At 36.0% G+C, this 17346-nt stretch overlaps 3 protein-coding genes across 3 annotated transcripts; 1 reads left to right on the forward strand and 2 right to left on the reverse strand.

Annotated features, from left to right (window-relative positions):
- Positions 1-1601: 1601 nt before the first annotated feature.
- LOC137397421 (general transcription factor II-I repeat domain-containing protein 2B-like) lies at positions 1602-2144 on the reverse strand. The gene has a single exon (XM_068083710.1). The coding sequence runs from the start codon at positions 2142-2144 to the stop codon at positions 1602-1604; it is 543 nt and encodes a 180-aa protein (XP_067939811.1).
- A 39-nt stretch (positions 2145-2183) lies between these two features.
- LOC137397422 (general transcription factor II-I repeat domain-containing protein 2-like) lies at positions 2184-3467 on the reverse strand. Its single transcript, XM_068083711.1, has one exon. It carries the CDS (start codon positions 3465-3467, stop codon positions 2184-2186), a length of 1284 nt encoding a protein of 427 aa, XP_067939812.1.
- Positions 3468-6679: 3212 nt separating this feature from the next.
- LOC137397423 (ribonuclease H2 subunit C-like) lies at positions 6680-11660 on the forward strand. The gene is made up of 4 exons (XM_068083712.1): positions 6680-6821; positions 6919-6996; positions 7875-8038; positions 11347-11660. Exons 1-4 carry the CDS (start codon positions 6680-6682, stop codon positions 11389-11391), a joined length of 429 nt encoding a protein of 142 aa, XP_067939813.1. The 3' UTR covers positions 11392-11660.
- The last annotated feature ends 5686 nt before the right edge of the window (positions 11661-17346 follow it).

Consider the following 17346-nt stretch of genomic DNA (forward strand, 5'->3'; position numbering starts at 1 on the left):
CGGCTGACTACAAAGTAAAGAGTCACAATTACACCCAATGAATTCAAAATACAGAATTATCATACAGACACTTCTATGTCTAACACAGCGGGATCCCTTAACATCTCGTCTAACTGAGTTGCATCATTTGCTGTTGCTGGTCGATAGTCAAATAAGTATTTACTTGCAAGAGACTGTAGTTATGCATAGAAGGCATCAAATGGCTCTCCTGGAAGATGGTTGCGCACGTTGAACTCCTAACTCTTGGGTACCACATTTCATTCCCCTAAAATGGTTTTTGTATGAGCATCTGATACCTATGATTAGATTTTACTACTCTTGTAGCACTGTCAATGCATAAAGCGAAAATTGGTGCTGATATTCTAAGGCTTTCTCAGACAACATGGAAAAAATATAAAAAGACTGCCACCTTTTCTTAAGTTTTTTGAAGTTGAGCTCATGCTCACAATTCAAAACGCTCACCTCGTGGTTCTACTCGGGGTGCGTTTCTGTGAATAAGCACCTGTTGCAGTGCTACTGATGGTTCTCCCTGCTCTTCGTCACCCATGACTATATTCGACGGCTCCCACCATGCGTGATAAGTGATGATATACAAGATTAGAATGGATTGTTTTACATTAGTTTTTGTTAAGAGGTGTCATTTATTCTGAACGTAAACCGGAAACAAGATGTTTTCCCAATATTCCATAATAATAGCAATTCCTATTTTTAGTGTTGCACAACAAGTGCTTTATTATTAGATCAACATTAAACAAGCAGTAGCCGCTCTTAATGCAGCCCTGCCAGATGTGTGCACCCATAAAGGTCATGGGAAGACTATTAGACAGTAGGCCACTGAGTAAATTTCTTGCTTAACACTTGTTTTAAATTCAGTGTAGTCAACACAGATATGAACCTGTTGATGTTTCTTCGCAATGATGATGATCGGTATAAGCAGATGGTTTAGTAACTCACCAGTAAGGGCAGATTCGAGTCACATGGGTCTCCGTCAGATCTTGTCTCACTCCAGGGCCTTAACATGAATAAATGCTTTCCCGCTCTCGAGGTAGCCTCTCTTAGCTTTGAAGGTTATTAAAGCAAAATCATCCTCAGGTCAGTGTTGCTAATAGGTTATCTCTAACAACAATCGGTGTGCACCAATCGGTTGGTCAGTTAATCGGGAATATGACATTTTGAGCAACCGTATTCTCCAGCTCTGATTTCACTTTGTTCATTAGCTTATTTGTCAGGGATTACCACGTTGAATAGGAAATGATTTCGTACTGTTAGCTAGCTTTATGACTACACTTTCTGCTCCATTTCTACAAAGATTCCTGCTCTCTAATCCTAGGAAAAGCTTGGGAAACTTTAGTTTAAAAACACTGCAATTAGTTTCATCTACACCAGCGGTGCTCAACCTTTTTAGACATGTGATCTACTTTTATATTTGCCTGCCTTCAAAGATCGACTAGTCTAGCGAAGCCCCGAAACAAAAAATTAAAAACAAACTTGAGCCTGTAGTGGTGAGCCTATCACCTTTATTAAGTTCCACATATATGCTTATATAATGCAGTGATCCAGTAAGTAACATAATTTTAAAGGAAAAACATTCATTCTCTACCTTAGTGAGAAACCTGGCACTGGGAGGATGCAGCTAGTTTCTTATAGTCAGGGTAGTAGCAGGTTGTTGCAAGCCTCATACACGCCAGTAGGTGGTCATCTGTCATGGTGGATCTGTATTTTGATTTTATTATCTTCATGTAAGAAAATGCAGATTCACACAGGTAGGTTGATCCAAAGCAGGCTGATAAATTAAAAGCACATCTTCTTATGTTTGGATACTTCTCCTCTAACAACAATCCCCACAATTTTTCCCTCTCAGTGGTTGCCCTGGATTTCATCTCTATGTCATTTTGAAGGGAGACTATTTCATTTTCCAATGCAGTTGTATCCAGCTGAAAGAGTGCTCCCATTTTGAAGGCAATGTCCTCCACATCTATGTCTGTGGCAAATGGGAAACACATATATGTGGCAACAGGCTCAACTGATGCAAAGTCATTGAAGCGCTTGTCAAACTCTGATGAAATGCTTTGCACCTGCTGAATGTAATGTGCACTATTGAGTTCTGCAGAGGTTTTGCCCTGACGCGCAAGTTCGGAGTTCATGTGTTGAAAGTAGCGCAAGTCCTGGCGTTCAAGCTTGGTTTAGATCAGCTGTAACTTGCGTTTAAATGCGTTCACAGAGCTGATCATGTTAATTACATTTTTGTTTTTTCCCTGCAGCTCTAAATTCAGCTCATTCAGAAGAGCAGTAATGTCAGTAAGGAAAGCCAAATCCATGAGCCACTGTTCATTTTCAAGCTGTGCATATTCCGCATGTTTAGATTGTTTGAGAAACTCTTTTACATCAGGCAATAGCTCTCTGAATCTTTCCAAAAATCTACCTCTGCTCAACCACCTCACATCTGTATGAAGCAGCAGATCTGTGTGTTCTGCGTCAGCCTCTTCCATATGAGCGCGGAAAAGTCTCCTCTGTAGGCTCCTTGCTCGAACTGAACAAACAATCTTCATGACAATATCCATCACCTCCTGCATGTTTAATACTTTCCCACATAAAGCCTGCTGGTGGATGATGCAATGATAATGAATAAAGTCTGGAAAAGTGTCATTCTGTTTGCAATGAGCTATAAACCCATTACTACAGCCCACCATAGCGGGTGCCCCATCGGTTGTAATGGAAACAAGCTTACCTAGCGGCAGTTGGATTTTGTTAACGAACTCCATGAATGCTTGAAATATGTCTTCACCTCGTGTATGTCCTTTAAGAGGCAAGATGCAAAGCAGCTCCTCTTTTGCAGTCATGTTATCGAACATCATTCTTATGAAAAGGCACAACTGTGCCACATCCACAGAGTCTGTTGACTCATCAAACTGAAGTGAAAAACACTCACACATGGCAATATCTCTCTGCAACTGGGCTGTGACGTTCTTCTCTATTTCCTCACATCGCCTTGTCATCGTACTTCTCGATAACTGAACGTCTTTGATTGCGGACATGATTTCATCTTTGTTTTTAAAATCCACAAACAATGAATCAGCAGCTTCCATAAATGCTTCCTTGACCATTGCTCCATCTTGAAATGGTTTCTTATGCTTGGCAAGAACTTGGCAAACTCGATATGATGCTATCTTAGCTGCTTTGCCTCTCGTATTTGGCCTGGTAAAAATAGACTGCTGTGCAGCTAGTTGCGATTTCAATTCCTTTAATTTTATTTTCCTTAATTCACTTTGGGCAGGAAAATCATTCTCGTACCTTTTATGCATGGTTGTGAAATGCCTTTCGAGGTTACCCTTCTTAGGAAGCGAGATGATGGCTTGGCAGATGAGGCACATGCATTTAGAGTTGGAAATGACAAAGAAATAATCCTCTTCCCATTCCTTGTGGAAGTGATAGGTTTTTTGTCGTTTCAGATTTGTCTTAACACTCATTTATGGGTTTATGTTTTTATTCAAAAAGAAAAAACGAGATCGACTGCTAGCAGAAAGCTGCATAACATTTTAACAAAAGTTATTTTGGGTGCATGAAGAACTATACACGGTTTTGTATCGAGTGCGGACCTATCGGCTTTTTCTGCGGTCCTGTGCTGGGAACTTATGAATGGCGTTCACGTGTATTTTTGTTGGTCTTGAAATACACAATCAAACACGACTATACATAAACAACGATAATAGGTAAATAATGTTATTATTAAAACTACTTTTTTAGTGCAGTAGTTTAGTAAAGTGCTGTGCAGCAATAGTAGTTGCTGCTAGTTAGTGAATAATTATTATTTTATGTTGTAATTATATGTTATCCTAAAATCATCCCGCGATCGACTGCCAAGCACTTGAAGATCGACTGGTAGATCGCGATCGACTGGTTGGGCACCCCTGATCTACACTATCTACTTGACCGTTTCGAGTTATTAAGTTTAACTTTATACATGCATTCTTACTGAGTAGTGCTGCTGGTTGATCTATGACAGGGGTGGGCAAAGTTTTTTCTCAAAGAGCCAAATTTCAAAGTTGCAAGATTTTTGGGAGCGACATAACATGTGTATTACAGTATAACATTTCACACTGTTAATACATGCTTAGTAGTTGTATTGTAATTAAATTTATTTATTAGAATACTTTTACAATATCATTGAATAATGTAAAAGTGAGCCTAAAGAGCTATGTATAACTTAAAGTTTAGTGAGATTTATAGAATTGTTTATGGCTGCTCATTATCTCTTGGTAATCTTTCTCTACTGCAGCATGCTATTTTTAAGAGCTGACACAGGTGATCTCGAGTCAAAGTGGATCTCAAGTTGCTCTTGATATTATTCATGTATGAAAATGCTGTTGTGAAATGTTGCATTCATTTGGAACCATTTCATCTTCTTCTGAATGTTTAATACCTTCCACAGTGTCTACTGACCTCAACTTTTCTGCACTCCTGAACTAGTTGATATTAGTGGCCAAGCAATTTTTTGAGCTGAGCAAAAATTTTATGCGTTGCTATTAGAAAAACTTGTCGCGAAAATAACAATGAACTTTTAACTGCATGCCCAGTAAGCACAAGTTATAATCTGCAAAATATTAGCGCAGTTTCCATTGTAATTGTAAACCGTTTCTCACATAGGTCGAAGTATCAAGACTGTATTAAACAAGGAACTACCACTAGCCTGATGCAGTTATTAATTATTTCTACGGCGTTGCTTTTTAAAAGTTTTAAAGAAAAAACTAAGCTTTGGAGTTAGAAAAAGGGACTTTGATACGAATAGCAACCACAAAAGAATCAATTGTTATTGATGTAACCGTGTCATTATTAACACCATTTGGTGGACACTTTTTTACTGATCACTTGGTATCATAGGTTCATAAAGATCAGAGAATGTCCAAGTAGCGGTTAAATAGATGTTTAAATAAGCTATATATTGTTATAAGTTTTATAAGTTGGTGTATTTATAACTCTGTATTGGCAATAGTAGCCATAGTAGACACAGACTATGTTACAAATAATGTGTGTAGCAAAGCCAATAAAATTAAATGCTAATAGATGGCCTGAAACCGTTAAAACTAAAATAAAGTTAAAACCATTAGACAGTCATAGCCAGACCGACCGAGGGAGAGATTATTCCTATTCATCAGCTACTTACCCTTCATATCGTTACAAGTTTATAATACACCAGGTTTGCTAAAAAGACTTAATTTTTGAAAACTACCATAAACCTCTAATAAAACGCCATGGTGCTCTATTTTTCAACCCTTCCTCCATAGTGGCGGTCAATTGGAGGTGGCGGTCAATTGGAGGTGGCAGTCAATTGGAGGTGGCGGTCAATTGGAAGTGGCGGTCAATTAGAGGTGGCAGTCAATTGGAGGTGGCGTTCAAATAGAGGTGGCGTTCAATTAGAGGTTTCACGGTAAGTTTGAAAATTACACTCAACACCCTAATTGAATTGCTTTAAACAAAAGATGTTACCAAAACCAGTCATTTTAATCTGTAATATTTTATATATTATTTGCCAAAAAAGCTTGAAATAAATTAAATGTCATAAAACACCCATTTATAATAAGTATGTGTTTAATAATGTGTTTGTCAATGATTGGAGGCCCTCAGAATTTGGTATTTCTTAATCTATTCTGTCTAAAGTGCTCTAATAGGTTATTCCATATAGCCAGCCAGTTCATACCTACTTCCTGCAAACAAAAACCATTGAACACACCAAACTTGAACATCATGCTTATCCTATATCTAGAACATATTATAGGAAACTATTTTTAAGTACTTCCATTAGATTTTCCATGTCATCATTTTTCCAAGCAGCTTGACTAGCAACTAAAGTACAAAGGGTCTATTTTCATGTTCAATTTGCTGTTTTTTTGTTCTGTACCAATCTGGCATTTCCTGTATTCACCTTCTTATTTTTTAATAGTTTTAAGACAATTTTTTATGATGCTGCTTTTTTAACAGCATGTATTTTGGTTAAGGGCAGCGGTTTAGGCTTTGATCATATTCATTTACACAAAAACCTCAATGACGATAAACATAGTTCAAAAACACAATTGTAATAAGCTAGCAAGGTCATCCCATTTCATTAGAGCACCTGCAGGTGCATGGCATACATTACGAGAGCACTTGCAGATAAACAGCATTCAGTTACTAAAGCATCTACAAATAAACTGCCTGAAATTCTTAGGCAACTTACAAATACATGACTTTTATTTACTAGAACACCTGTCGATACATGACAAACGTTAATGAGAGCACCTGCATTGCTTGGTTTGGCAGAATACATCAGACGTTTTTGTTTCAGCAATAATATAATGGGTAATCTTTACCTATGGCCAATAATGGACACTGAGAAATCCTGGGATAGCGTTTTTCAGTTTCTTTTGGGACCGAAGTTGGCTTTGTTTTATTATGTGGTTATCTGCTCTTGGTATTGCTTCAACAAAACAATCAGAATTGACCTGTGAAGAAACCAACACCTATTATAAGGTTTTCCCAAATTGTGGATGCAGTAGTAAGCTATACAATGAAATATTGAAAGTTGCTTGATATAAATTTGATATATTATTTGGTTATGAGACCATTTTTGTAGCTGTTTGTATATTATAAATGCTATATGTATCACAGCGAGTCAAAACATAGAGTTGTTTTCTTTCTTATTCAGATGTCTCGCAAACATGACCAAAGCATACAAGTGAGATTGGTTACTAATCTAAAAGATTCTACAAATGATATCCAGCTAGTACCATGCTCTATTGACCACAATGGAGAAGCAAAACTAGATGAATATTTTAAAGTAGAGAAAGGTATGTAAAGTGGTTTCTCCCTACTGTACATTTTGTACCACTGATTTTATCCACACACTCTTTCTGCTCTGCGTTATTGTTTTGTTTTTGCTTACAGAGGGAGATGTTCTAGTATCTTCTTTCCGTGGCCGTCCTTTAAAGGGTCTCACAACAAATATTCCTTCCACATATAAAGGTAATAAGCCTGAAAGTAATACATTTAGCTGACGTAGCTTTTATATACTATAGTGGTGGGAAATAAACTGGAAGCCTTTATTGGAAATGTTATATATATGTATGTGACTTAAAGGTTGACTTGCAACAAAGTTCACATTACAGTTATTTGGTATCAAAAGGCTCACCATGTCTTACTCTGCTGTGTTGTAAGTGCAGAATATGTGGAAACTATATATATATATATATATATATATATATATATATATAGTTGGAAACTATATATATATATATATATATATATAGTTTTCACATATTCTGCACTTACAACACAGCAGAGTAAGACATGGTGAGCCTTTTGATACCAAATAACTGTAATGTGAACTTATATATATATATATATATATATATATATATATCAATCAGAATTGTATCCCGTTGTCCATAAAAGTGCTCGAAGTTTCCTGAGCTGATCTATAAAATAGATAATAAAAGAGCAGTGTAAAGTTCAGTTTAAAATTCAGTATATATATATATATATATATATATATATATATATATATATATATATATGACATAAAATAAGCAACGAAGGTGTATGTGGTGTGATCATATCTGTTCATATTGCTATTTTTAACCAATAAAAAGTTAAATGTTCAGAATTTAGCCTGCATAATCATTCAAAAACATAATTTACAGCTGTTTGGTTTACATATTTTATATCAGTACAAAATAAGGATAAATTTAATTTATGGCTAGTTATCTAATTTATCTAGTTTATGGCTGTTGACTAAATTCGTAATGAGTAATAAAGCTGTATATGAGAATTTTAATTTTCCAACAAATTTTTTCCATTGTATCACTTTGCATATCGATAAGGTGTGTTGCTGACTTACCTAGGGTTGGTGATGAAGGAGTCGGTAGCTTCCAACTCCGAGGAGACAGATCGGGAGTTTATTGTACAGGACCAGTTTGATGTCTTCACTCATTGGGAACTTGATCACGCGCCTACGGGTGACAACTGTACTAAAAAGTCTTTTGACTGGCTCTCACTTGCAGATGCGGTAAGAACAATTGTCATCTCTTATGCACTCGGTGTTTTTGTGTAATTTTATTTTTTTCAATCAAATGCAACGCGATCATCCACTAACTTATGGGATAGTTGCCTGTTATATCTATCTGGGTTTGGTTTTTCACGGCCAAGTGACCTTTGACCAGTCGTGTCAGCCTTCTGTAAACAATCATAGTTTTTTTAACTAAAAAATAATTATTTGAAAGAAGAGTACTTACTAATTATTACTAATTACTAATTCTATTAGTTAACACTGGATGTTAACACTGAAAGTTAACATTGAAGATTAATACTGAAGGTTAGCACTGAAGGTTAACACTGAAAGTTAACACTGAATGGTAACACTGAAATTTAACACGGAAGGTTAACACTGAAGGTTAATCAATTATCCATTACAACGCACTTGTAAATAGGTGAGACACGGTGTCAGCTCAATTTTTCTTGAGATTTGACTGCACAAATGCCTTAGCGTAGCAGAGCTTATGATTGACATGGTTTCTGAGTTGTATTTTACTTGGTTTAATTTGTTCTTTACCAAACTGGCATTTCCTGTATCTATCCTCGTACTTTTACCACTGTCAAAGTAATATTTTATGCTGTTGCTTTTGTAACGACCTTTATTTTGGTTAAGGAAGCAGTTTAGGCCTAGTTCATATACAAAAAGAGCCCATTACTGCTATTATTAGGGTTAGTAGTATTACTATGATTATCCTAACTAGTAGTAATACTATTATTAGTGTTACACAAAAATTTTACTCATTCTCTGATAAAATTTTTGGCATTTCTAAATTTGACATCTACAGACACTTCCCTGCCATTATGGTATAGTGAGATAGGAATCGCTGAAATGTAACTGTCTTAGATATTTTATTTACTGTAAACCCTCTATTTGAAAGCTTGAAATTAATAAACCCTTTATTTCAATAATAGAACACCGCTGTGACCTTTATTATGTTTGCTCTTTACGAACTCATAATCGAGAGTGATTGGTAAAAGATTCTCCACGAAATGGTACAAATAATGACTAGATTACATCAATAACAATTCTTTCGTTGTTAACATGGTTATAGTGAGGGTGTACCTGAGGAGATCGATCCTCATGATCATCAGAACTATACGCTGATTCAAAGTCACCAAGGTCTAACTTTGACCTATCTTCAGATTTGTTCATAAGCGTGGTTTACAACATAATATGAAGGCTTTAACCTTTTCAGTCCTATTTTAACATTTCTGCTAATCTGCAGTATCTCTTAAATTTATTAACCCATGAATGAGCAAACTATGTATACAAAAACAATGTTTTGCAAAAGTCTTGCAAATCTGAAACCTCTCGTTTCTATAAAGAAAATTCACTTTTTTGTTTCGTTTTTTCTGTCTTATGTTGTTACAATGTTTTTCAGTCTAAATTCGAAACCATTCATTGTTGACGAGCTAATTGCCATTCGTTTTAGGAAGTTTCTGTCATCGATATTTATATTCTGAATGATAGAAATTTATTTGTTAGTCGATATTAGGTTTTTCCAGAGCTCCTCTTCCGGTTTGTTTTATATTCATATCTCTTAATATAGCTCTGCATTAATTTATTCTTGCTTTTTCAAACTGCTTTCATGTTATATTTACCTTTCTAACAGCAAAATAAAACAGCTAATATTTATGCAGTATGAACTCGAGCTGAGGCGGTTGTATTAGTATTTCAAAAAACTAGCTTTTTGTATTAGGCATCAGCTGGTTTGCTCTCAAGCCACCCAAGACGTATTATTGCTTATATTCTGTGGTTAAGGGTGTTCTAATGATATATTGTTAATTTGGGCCAGATAGAACAAGTAATTAAATAGCAGGAGCCAAAACAAAATGCTGTTTTCAAGTGAAAAAAGGCTGCACCGAAGCACATGGAGCAACGAGTGATGCGGCAGTCAATTGATTAAAATGTTTTGATGAATGATGATAACACTCCGCAGAAACACCATACGATGTAATACTAGCCGGTTTCGCATTTTAGTGAAGTTCGTTTTCTAACTCTAGTTTTTCGGCTTTTTCCTGTAATCCTTTGAAAACGACACAATTGGAATAAGTATTAATTGTGTTGGTCTAATATTTTTTACTCAAAGTAGCTCCTTGTTTCACTCGATCGGATATTTCGGCATATATAAAACCATTCAGTAGAAATGCTGATACCGACGACAATAATGTCACCCTTCCTGAGGGAGAGTGATAAATATAAGCAACATTAGCATCGATTCGCCAGTAAAAGAGTTAAATTAATCTTCCCAAAATTCTGATCAGCTAGTCGGAATATACAGCGCCACCCTCTATTTAATGTCACCTCTAATAAAACGCCACTATATTGGGCAGGGTCGGAGAATACGGCGCCACGGCGCTCAAGTAGAGGTTTTGCGGTAGTTCTTATATAGCGTAAGGTTGTCAGTTTTAGAATTTCCTCTGCGGGCCTTCAGAACACCTTCCCTAACTTCATATAAACAGTCGTCTGATGCACTCCATTAGTCAGCCATGTAAAGTAAGGGTATTTTGTAATCGGCAGGTTCATGTGCAGTTCCGAGTTCACATGAACAGCGCTGCTTTGAGGCAGTAACAACTCATCAAACTCTTGTGTTTGTATGTTTCTCTTAAGAAGTGTCATAGCTTATGTTTTGATGATACTGTACTGCTATTTGGTGCTATTAGTCTATTAACAAGTATACTGTTCGTGGGCTGCCTGAGTGATGGTTGAAGGCGATACCTCACTGTGAACCTGAAGAGTGAAAAATTATTTTTGAAAAATTATCACTTACCAATTCTTTGGCAGTCTGGTATAGTCTGAGAGATCATCAGGTGTGCCAATAAAGAATTACTGAATGCACAGTACTTCTAAAACATGGAAAACAAAAGATTTATATGGTTAGCAATCGGAAGACAAATGGTCTACCAAGCCTATGGTTGTGGGTTCGAATCCTGTACGATGTAATATCTTTTCCAACATCCAACAGTGGCTTCTGACGAACACAGCTTTTATTATAGTCAAGATTTCCTTGAAACTGTTTAAACTTTAAGAACTGTAGATTTTTAGTAGGAATAAACAAGTTTCAAATCGATGTCAGTGGATTTTATGTTTGCATCTCAGTTTGCCGTGACCAGGTTTTTTCACATGCAGACACCAACTGGACTGAATTTTTCTTCTCCAGCAGCATCATCTGTGTTTCTGTTTTCCACATTAGATCAAGCAAGTTATATTTGAGCAACTTCCTTTGGCCACACACATCACGCATCAGTTACTCTACACTATGAATTTTTGTTGTCTTGTAGCTACACTCAGCCGTTCTTCCAGAGAGTAATGGAGAGAAGTGTTGAAGGATGACTTCTATTTATATAATGAAAAGAAGCGCCCAGCTTACTTAGTATGTTACTACCAGCTTCTCTGTATAATATCACCTCTAATCTTTTACTTCACTGGAATGAATAAAGTTTGTATTTTACCTTTTGTAAATTTGTATTTTATGTAGAAAAGTTATGATGAGTTGGATTTGTTTCTTGTTACTCGCTTGGTAGCTGCAAGCAGATAAATGACTCCAATGCAGAAATCTGTTTCACGAATAAAATTTTAAACTCATACAATAAAATTTTGAATTATTCACTTGAGTACCTTCAATTGTTTACCAGTCAAAAGTCGCAACAATACAGCAACGTGTATCGCAACATTAAAAGTTATATCAAGGAACCCATTGCAAGGTGTGAGGCTGTAGAAAGTATCGCAGTGTTTGGCAAAGTATCCATCCATTGTAAAAAGTTCACCAGTTTGTGCTGTTTGTACCAGAATATGATTAATCAGACTTCAAATTCTCAATACAGGTGTGTCGTTAGACTGCGCAATGGCTTACCTTTTGGCGTTGGAACTATGGCAACAAAATAATGGCTTTAGAACTGCATATATCTCAGACAAAACAATCAAAGTGGTCACTTGCTGAGATAGCAGGTCACCTGCTGAGTGGTCACCTGCTGAGATTTTAGTAAATGAATGGTCATTTCATTCTCACCATTTCCTTTCTTGTGATCACTCTATCATATTTGTTGCAGTTTGAATCCCATTTTCATTGATTGTTTGTGAAGGAGCGATGTTTATGTTGTATTCACTGATAACTGTTGTTAACTGAACTAAGTGGGAGTGTTGTTATAAGACTTGTTTGTAACTTTATAGTTGTGTTTTAGCATTTAGGAGTTGCCTTCTCCCTTAATTACTGATGTCCAGTTTTTGACCTAGTTTTGATGAAGCAGCTGCTGTTCGTTAGTGTCGCTTGTGCTTTTGTTGGCCAATCACATGTTAGTGACTCATCACATGTTATGTTGATAATCACTTTGCTTTCTGTTCTCTACCTGGGTGGTCACAATAAAGCTTAACTACAAACTACATGTAGTTCTCAAACTATATCAATAATAGCCCAATCACATGTTAGCTCCGGTTGCCCTTGGCCCAGCTGAATTAAGCATCACCAAATCATTTGGTTCCAAGCTTGCACCCTTTTGTTACCTTTACATATCGTACATTATGTGCATCAGTTGTCCAGTGGTCACTCCTTATGACTCCCCCAAAGCACACAACCAGATATTATCTTTGCCCTTTATACATCAAGGACGGGAATTTTTTTTAAAGGTTGACTTGCAACAAAATTCACATTACAGTTATTTGGTATCAAAAGATTCACCGTGTCTTACTCTGTTGTGTTGTAGGTGCCAAATGTGTGGAAAAGTGATTACAAGCTCTTAAAAGCTCAAAAACTATTGCTCAAAAACAAATATTGCTTTTCCCTCCCTTGCTGCGCTTAATAGTGGCTCAGCTACTGCTCTTCTACCATTCTTTGTCAGACAAAAAGTTAATTTTTTTTTACTTTATCAACCGTTTCACTGCCAAACATGTACAAATTCGGCTATCGGCGTAGTGCCAGCCATTTTACCGGAAATTGCCGATATTGCTTCATGATATGATACAGTATTTTTTCAATTTCTATCACTATCTAGAACATTTCTGTTACATATTTTATTTTGCCAACATTTTAACTAACATTGCTATGCAAAAATTCAATGGATCTATACTTTGTGGGATGATAGCTATGTGAAGCTACGATCGATGCAAAGCTAACACGATCCTTCACAATGTTCCTTACTCTTACAAAACCATTACTTTCACCACTATCAGAGACAGTGCTGCTACTTTAATTATCTGTATAATCACGAAAATCTGAATCTGAATTGGCTATAATGTCATCAACATAACTAATTACCTATTTTCTGACTCGCAGTACTTAATGAACTTACACAAAACCATTCGTTTTTAGACCGTGGGTTATGTTGTCAACGAATAATAAAATTAAATTACCACACAATTGCTGGAAAAGTCGCAAAAATGCGTCTATGACAGTCGACCCTAGAAAACACATAAATGCGTTTACGGCAGCGAAAGGGTTAAGCAATTTCATTTCGAACACAATTATTTTTCAGTTTATGACATACAAGAGTCATAAAACGGCAACAATTAGCCAATCAAATAAAAGCATGGTCTGACATAAAATATCTTTCTCTTTTAAGAGAGCGGATAATAGGTGGCAAATTATTAAATTTAAACAAGCATTTTAAATTTAGACAATATTTCTCTGCTAGTAATATCTCTATATAGGCTGGAATTGTGTTTCAGCTACAGAATGAGTTTGATTTCACTACCTGCGCTCCTTGTCAAACAGCAGGTCATGAAACTGGTAGCACCAATTATTAATGCAAACTGCTACAGTACTGCAACTCCAAGAGTAGTTCTATTTAAGGAACTATAGTTGCTTCACGCTAGTAATTTTGTTGTCACTATTATGAGGTAATAATTATTACATACATGATAGCTCGGTCATACACTTTTATAACCCTTATATAATGATTACACAGACATTACACGGTTGTCTCGTTGTATAAGTGAATCTTGACAGTTTGGTTCAGATTCTTTCCCATTAGTAGCTATTCACCTACCATTATGTGGTCATCTGCTATTTTGATGGGTAAGTTATCTTTTATTATGATATGCAGTAAAAGCGATATTTTTCTCTGCTCAAAATTATTTATGTAAAGACGTTTAATTTAAATTTGTATGCTAATCCGTAAGAAGAATCAATACAGAGTTAAAAAGCTAGATTTGCTTAAATGCTGTTTGATGACTATTGTTCATGTGTGGTAAATGTCATCTTCTCCCATGGATCAAGGAGAGCTAATAACACACATCTGACATTATCTCATGTATGTATTCAGGGCGCCCTCAACAATAGCTTTTTTGCATGTGAGATTGTCAATTTTTAGGCCTTCAGACATATCAAAGCTGCTCAACATTAAATTGAAGTGTATTTACTTTTTTTAACTAATAAAAATGAAGTAGAATAACAATGACTAATTAATAGGTTATTTGTTACCATAGTGATATGAGAATGTGGTTGTAGTCTAGCAATGCATAGATGTGGAAATTAAAGTACCGTAAATGAAACATGACATAACTTACCCTGACTTAAACTAGGTCAAGTTTAAACCAATTTAGTTTATACATTTACTGTTACGTTTTATTTTATATTTTTATCAGCTTTCTCCTTTTTCGCTTTAAAAACTGTTGCTTTGAACAATTTATAAAATCATATTTTGGGAATTGTTCTTCCATTGTGACCTTCATCCTACCCAGTTGTTGGACATCGCTAAGATGATATTCGAGGATGTCACTGAATATCCCTTATAAAGAGTCGTAGTTAATATTGTGAGTTATATTGTGGAAATATTATGAAGCTATATTATATATTGATATAATATACCTTTACTGTGGTAAGCGATAATCATATTTTACAATTTTATGTTTTCCACAGCAAGTAAACTAAAGAGCAGTATACTAAACAAACGAAAAACTAATGAATAACTAATATAATAAAGTTGGCGTTAGATAAAATAAAATATAAAACATACATAAAATATGTAAAAAGCAAGCTTTAGGATTAATACGATTATTGTTTAGCCAAAAACTGGTCAAGGATAAACTCTGTAAAAATGTTATGCATACCGATTACAACAGACTTTCCGTTATGAAATTTTTTGTTGTTACCTAGTTAATTCAAACTAGTTATATAAACAGAAATGAGCTAGCAAAAAGAGCTAGCAGAAAGCTCGAGTTTGAAGTATTTAGCCATTCACGACGCACAGAAATATTCAGTACCAGCAGATGCATTTATTAACATAAGTATCACTACAGCTCTGTAAGAAGCTGCAGTGTAGATTCCCTGTAATTGGAATCTTGTCGACTAAATCCACTAGAGACTTGCTAGAAGAAATATGTATTTTACACGAAACTAGCGATTAAATCTGTATGTGCAGGATCTTTGTGAACAGACTTGTAGGGCATACTGTGTTTTTTATATTTTTATACATATAAAATCAAGTGTTTGTCTGTCGTCATTCGTATGTTCAGTTAATAGCAATTGATTGAAATACGCTCACTCGCACTCTTCAGTCCAGTGCACTGTGAGAGATCATGATGTGTACTGGTTATATGCACACTTCAGTCCAGTGCGCTGTGAGAGATCATGATGTGTACTGGTTATATGCACACTTCAGTTCAGTGCGCTGTGAGAGATCATGATGTGTACTGGTTATATGCACACTTCAGTCCAGTGCGCTGTGAGAGATCATGATGTGTACTGGTTATATTCACACTTCAGTCCAGTACACTGTGAGAGATCATGATGTGTACTGGTTATATGCACACTTTAGTCCAGTACACTGTGAGAGATCATGATGTGTACTGGTTATATGCACACTTTAGTCCAGTACACTGTGAGAGATCATGATGTGTACTGGTTATATCCACACTTCAGTTCAGTGCGCTGTGAGAGATCATGATGTGTACTGGTTATATGCACACTTCAGTCCAGTGCGCTGTGAGAGATCATGATGTGTACTGGTTATATGCACACTTCAGTCCAGTACGCTGTGAGAGATCGTGATGTGTACTGGTTATATGCACACTTTAGTCCAGTACACTGTGAGAGATCATGATGTGTACTGGTTATATCCACACTTCAGTTCAGTGCGCTGTGAGAGATCATGATGTGTACTGGTTATATGCACACTTCAGTCCAGTGCGCCGTGAGAGATCATGATGTGTACTGGTTATATGCACACTTCAGTCCAGTACACTGTGAGAGATCATGATGTGTACTGGTTATATGCACACTTCAGTCCAGTGCGCCGTGAGAGATCATGATGTGTACTGGTTATATGCATACTTCAGTCCAGTGCGCTGTGAGAGATCATGATGTGTACTGGTTATATGCACACTTCAGTCCAGTGCGCTGTGAGAGATCATGATGTGTACTGGTTATATGCATACTTCAGTCCAGTGCGCTGTGAGAGATCATGATGTGTACTGGTTATATGCACACTTCAATCCAGTGCGCCGTGAGAGATCATGATGTGTACTGGTTATATGCATACTTCAGTCCAGTGCGCTGTGAGAGATCGTGATGTGTACTGGTTATATTCACACTTCAGTTCAGTGCGCCGTGAGAGATCGTGATGTGTAATGGTTATATGCCAAATTATTCTGAAGCATGGTAGGATGGCCGTATGGTGGAGTGGTAGTGCACTTAGCTTCCCATCTGCACATATGAGTGTGTGGGTTTGATTCCTGTGATGTGCAATAAGTTTTCCTTACTCTTAGTTGGCTTCAGACAAACATATTATAGTAATTATTGCTCTTATTATAGTAAATACTAGCTGAATGCCTGTGTAATAAAAAAGTACAGAAAACTTATTTTTATTTAACATGTACAACATTTACCATTCTAACTTTTAAACTTCATATCATAAGAAATGTGTTTTTGTGCTGTTCAAACAATTTAAGAGAAAAAATACATAAATAGTGCATGAAAGTGTTGGTGTATAAAAAAGGTTACTGTTGCATCAAAAGCTCGTTGTACTTAAAGTTTTGATGGACGATACTGGTACCTCTTAATACTGGTACAGACATAAAAATAAGATAGTGGACTTTCTTTGTGTGATACTTTGACCGAACGAAGAGAGAATTTTGAGGTAATTCCTACTCCTAGCTTTTACAAGTTTACCGGTGTGTAACGGCACATTTGAAATTGAAACAGCATGTTTGAAATGTAACTATTAAAAAATAGATCATGTTAAAAAAATTTGATTGAAAAATTCAAAAAAGTAAAAAACACAAAAGATAATAGTAATTAATTATTAAAAGGGCACGTTTGGTGTGTGCAATCCAATAAGGATATACTG

The sequence above is a fragment of the Watersipora subatra genome, chromosome 5, assembly GCF_963576615.1.
Source record: "Watersipora subatra chromosome 5, tzWatSuba1.1, whole genome shotgun sequence".
Classification (NCBI taxonomy): domain Eukaryota; kingdom Metazoa; phylum Bryozoa; class Gymnolaemata; order Cheilostomatida; family Watersiporidae; genus Watersipora; species Watersipora subatra.

Coding starts and splice junctions, on each gene's coding strand:
- LOC137397421 (XM_068083710.1), bottom strand. CDS start 2,144: ATGAACTCCGAACTTGCGCGTCAGGGCAAAACCTCTGCAGAACTCAAT.
- LOC137397422 (XM_068083711.1), bottom strand. CDS start 3,467: ATGAGTGTTAAGACAAATCTGAAACGACAAAAAACCTATCACTTCCAC.
- LOC137397423 (XM_068083712.1), top strand. CDS start 6,680: ATGTCTCGCAAACATGACCAAAGCATACAAGTGAGATTGGTTACTAAT. Junction 6,822..6,918: donor ATATTTTAAAGTAGAGAAAG/GTATGTAAAGTG, acceptor TTTTGCTTACAG/AGGGAGATGTTCTAGTATCT. Junction 6,997..7,874: donor TATTCCTTCCACATATAAAG/GTAATAAGCCTG, acceptor TGACTTACCTAG/GGTTGGTGATGAAGGAGTCG.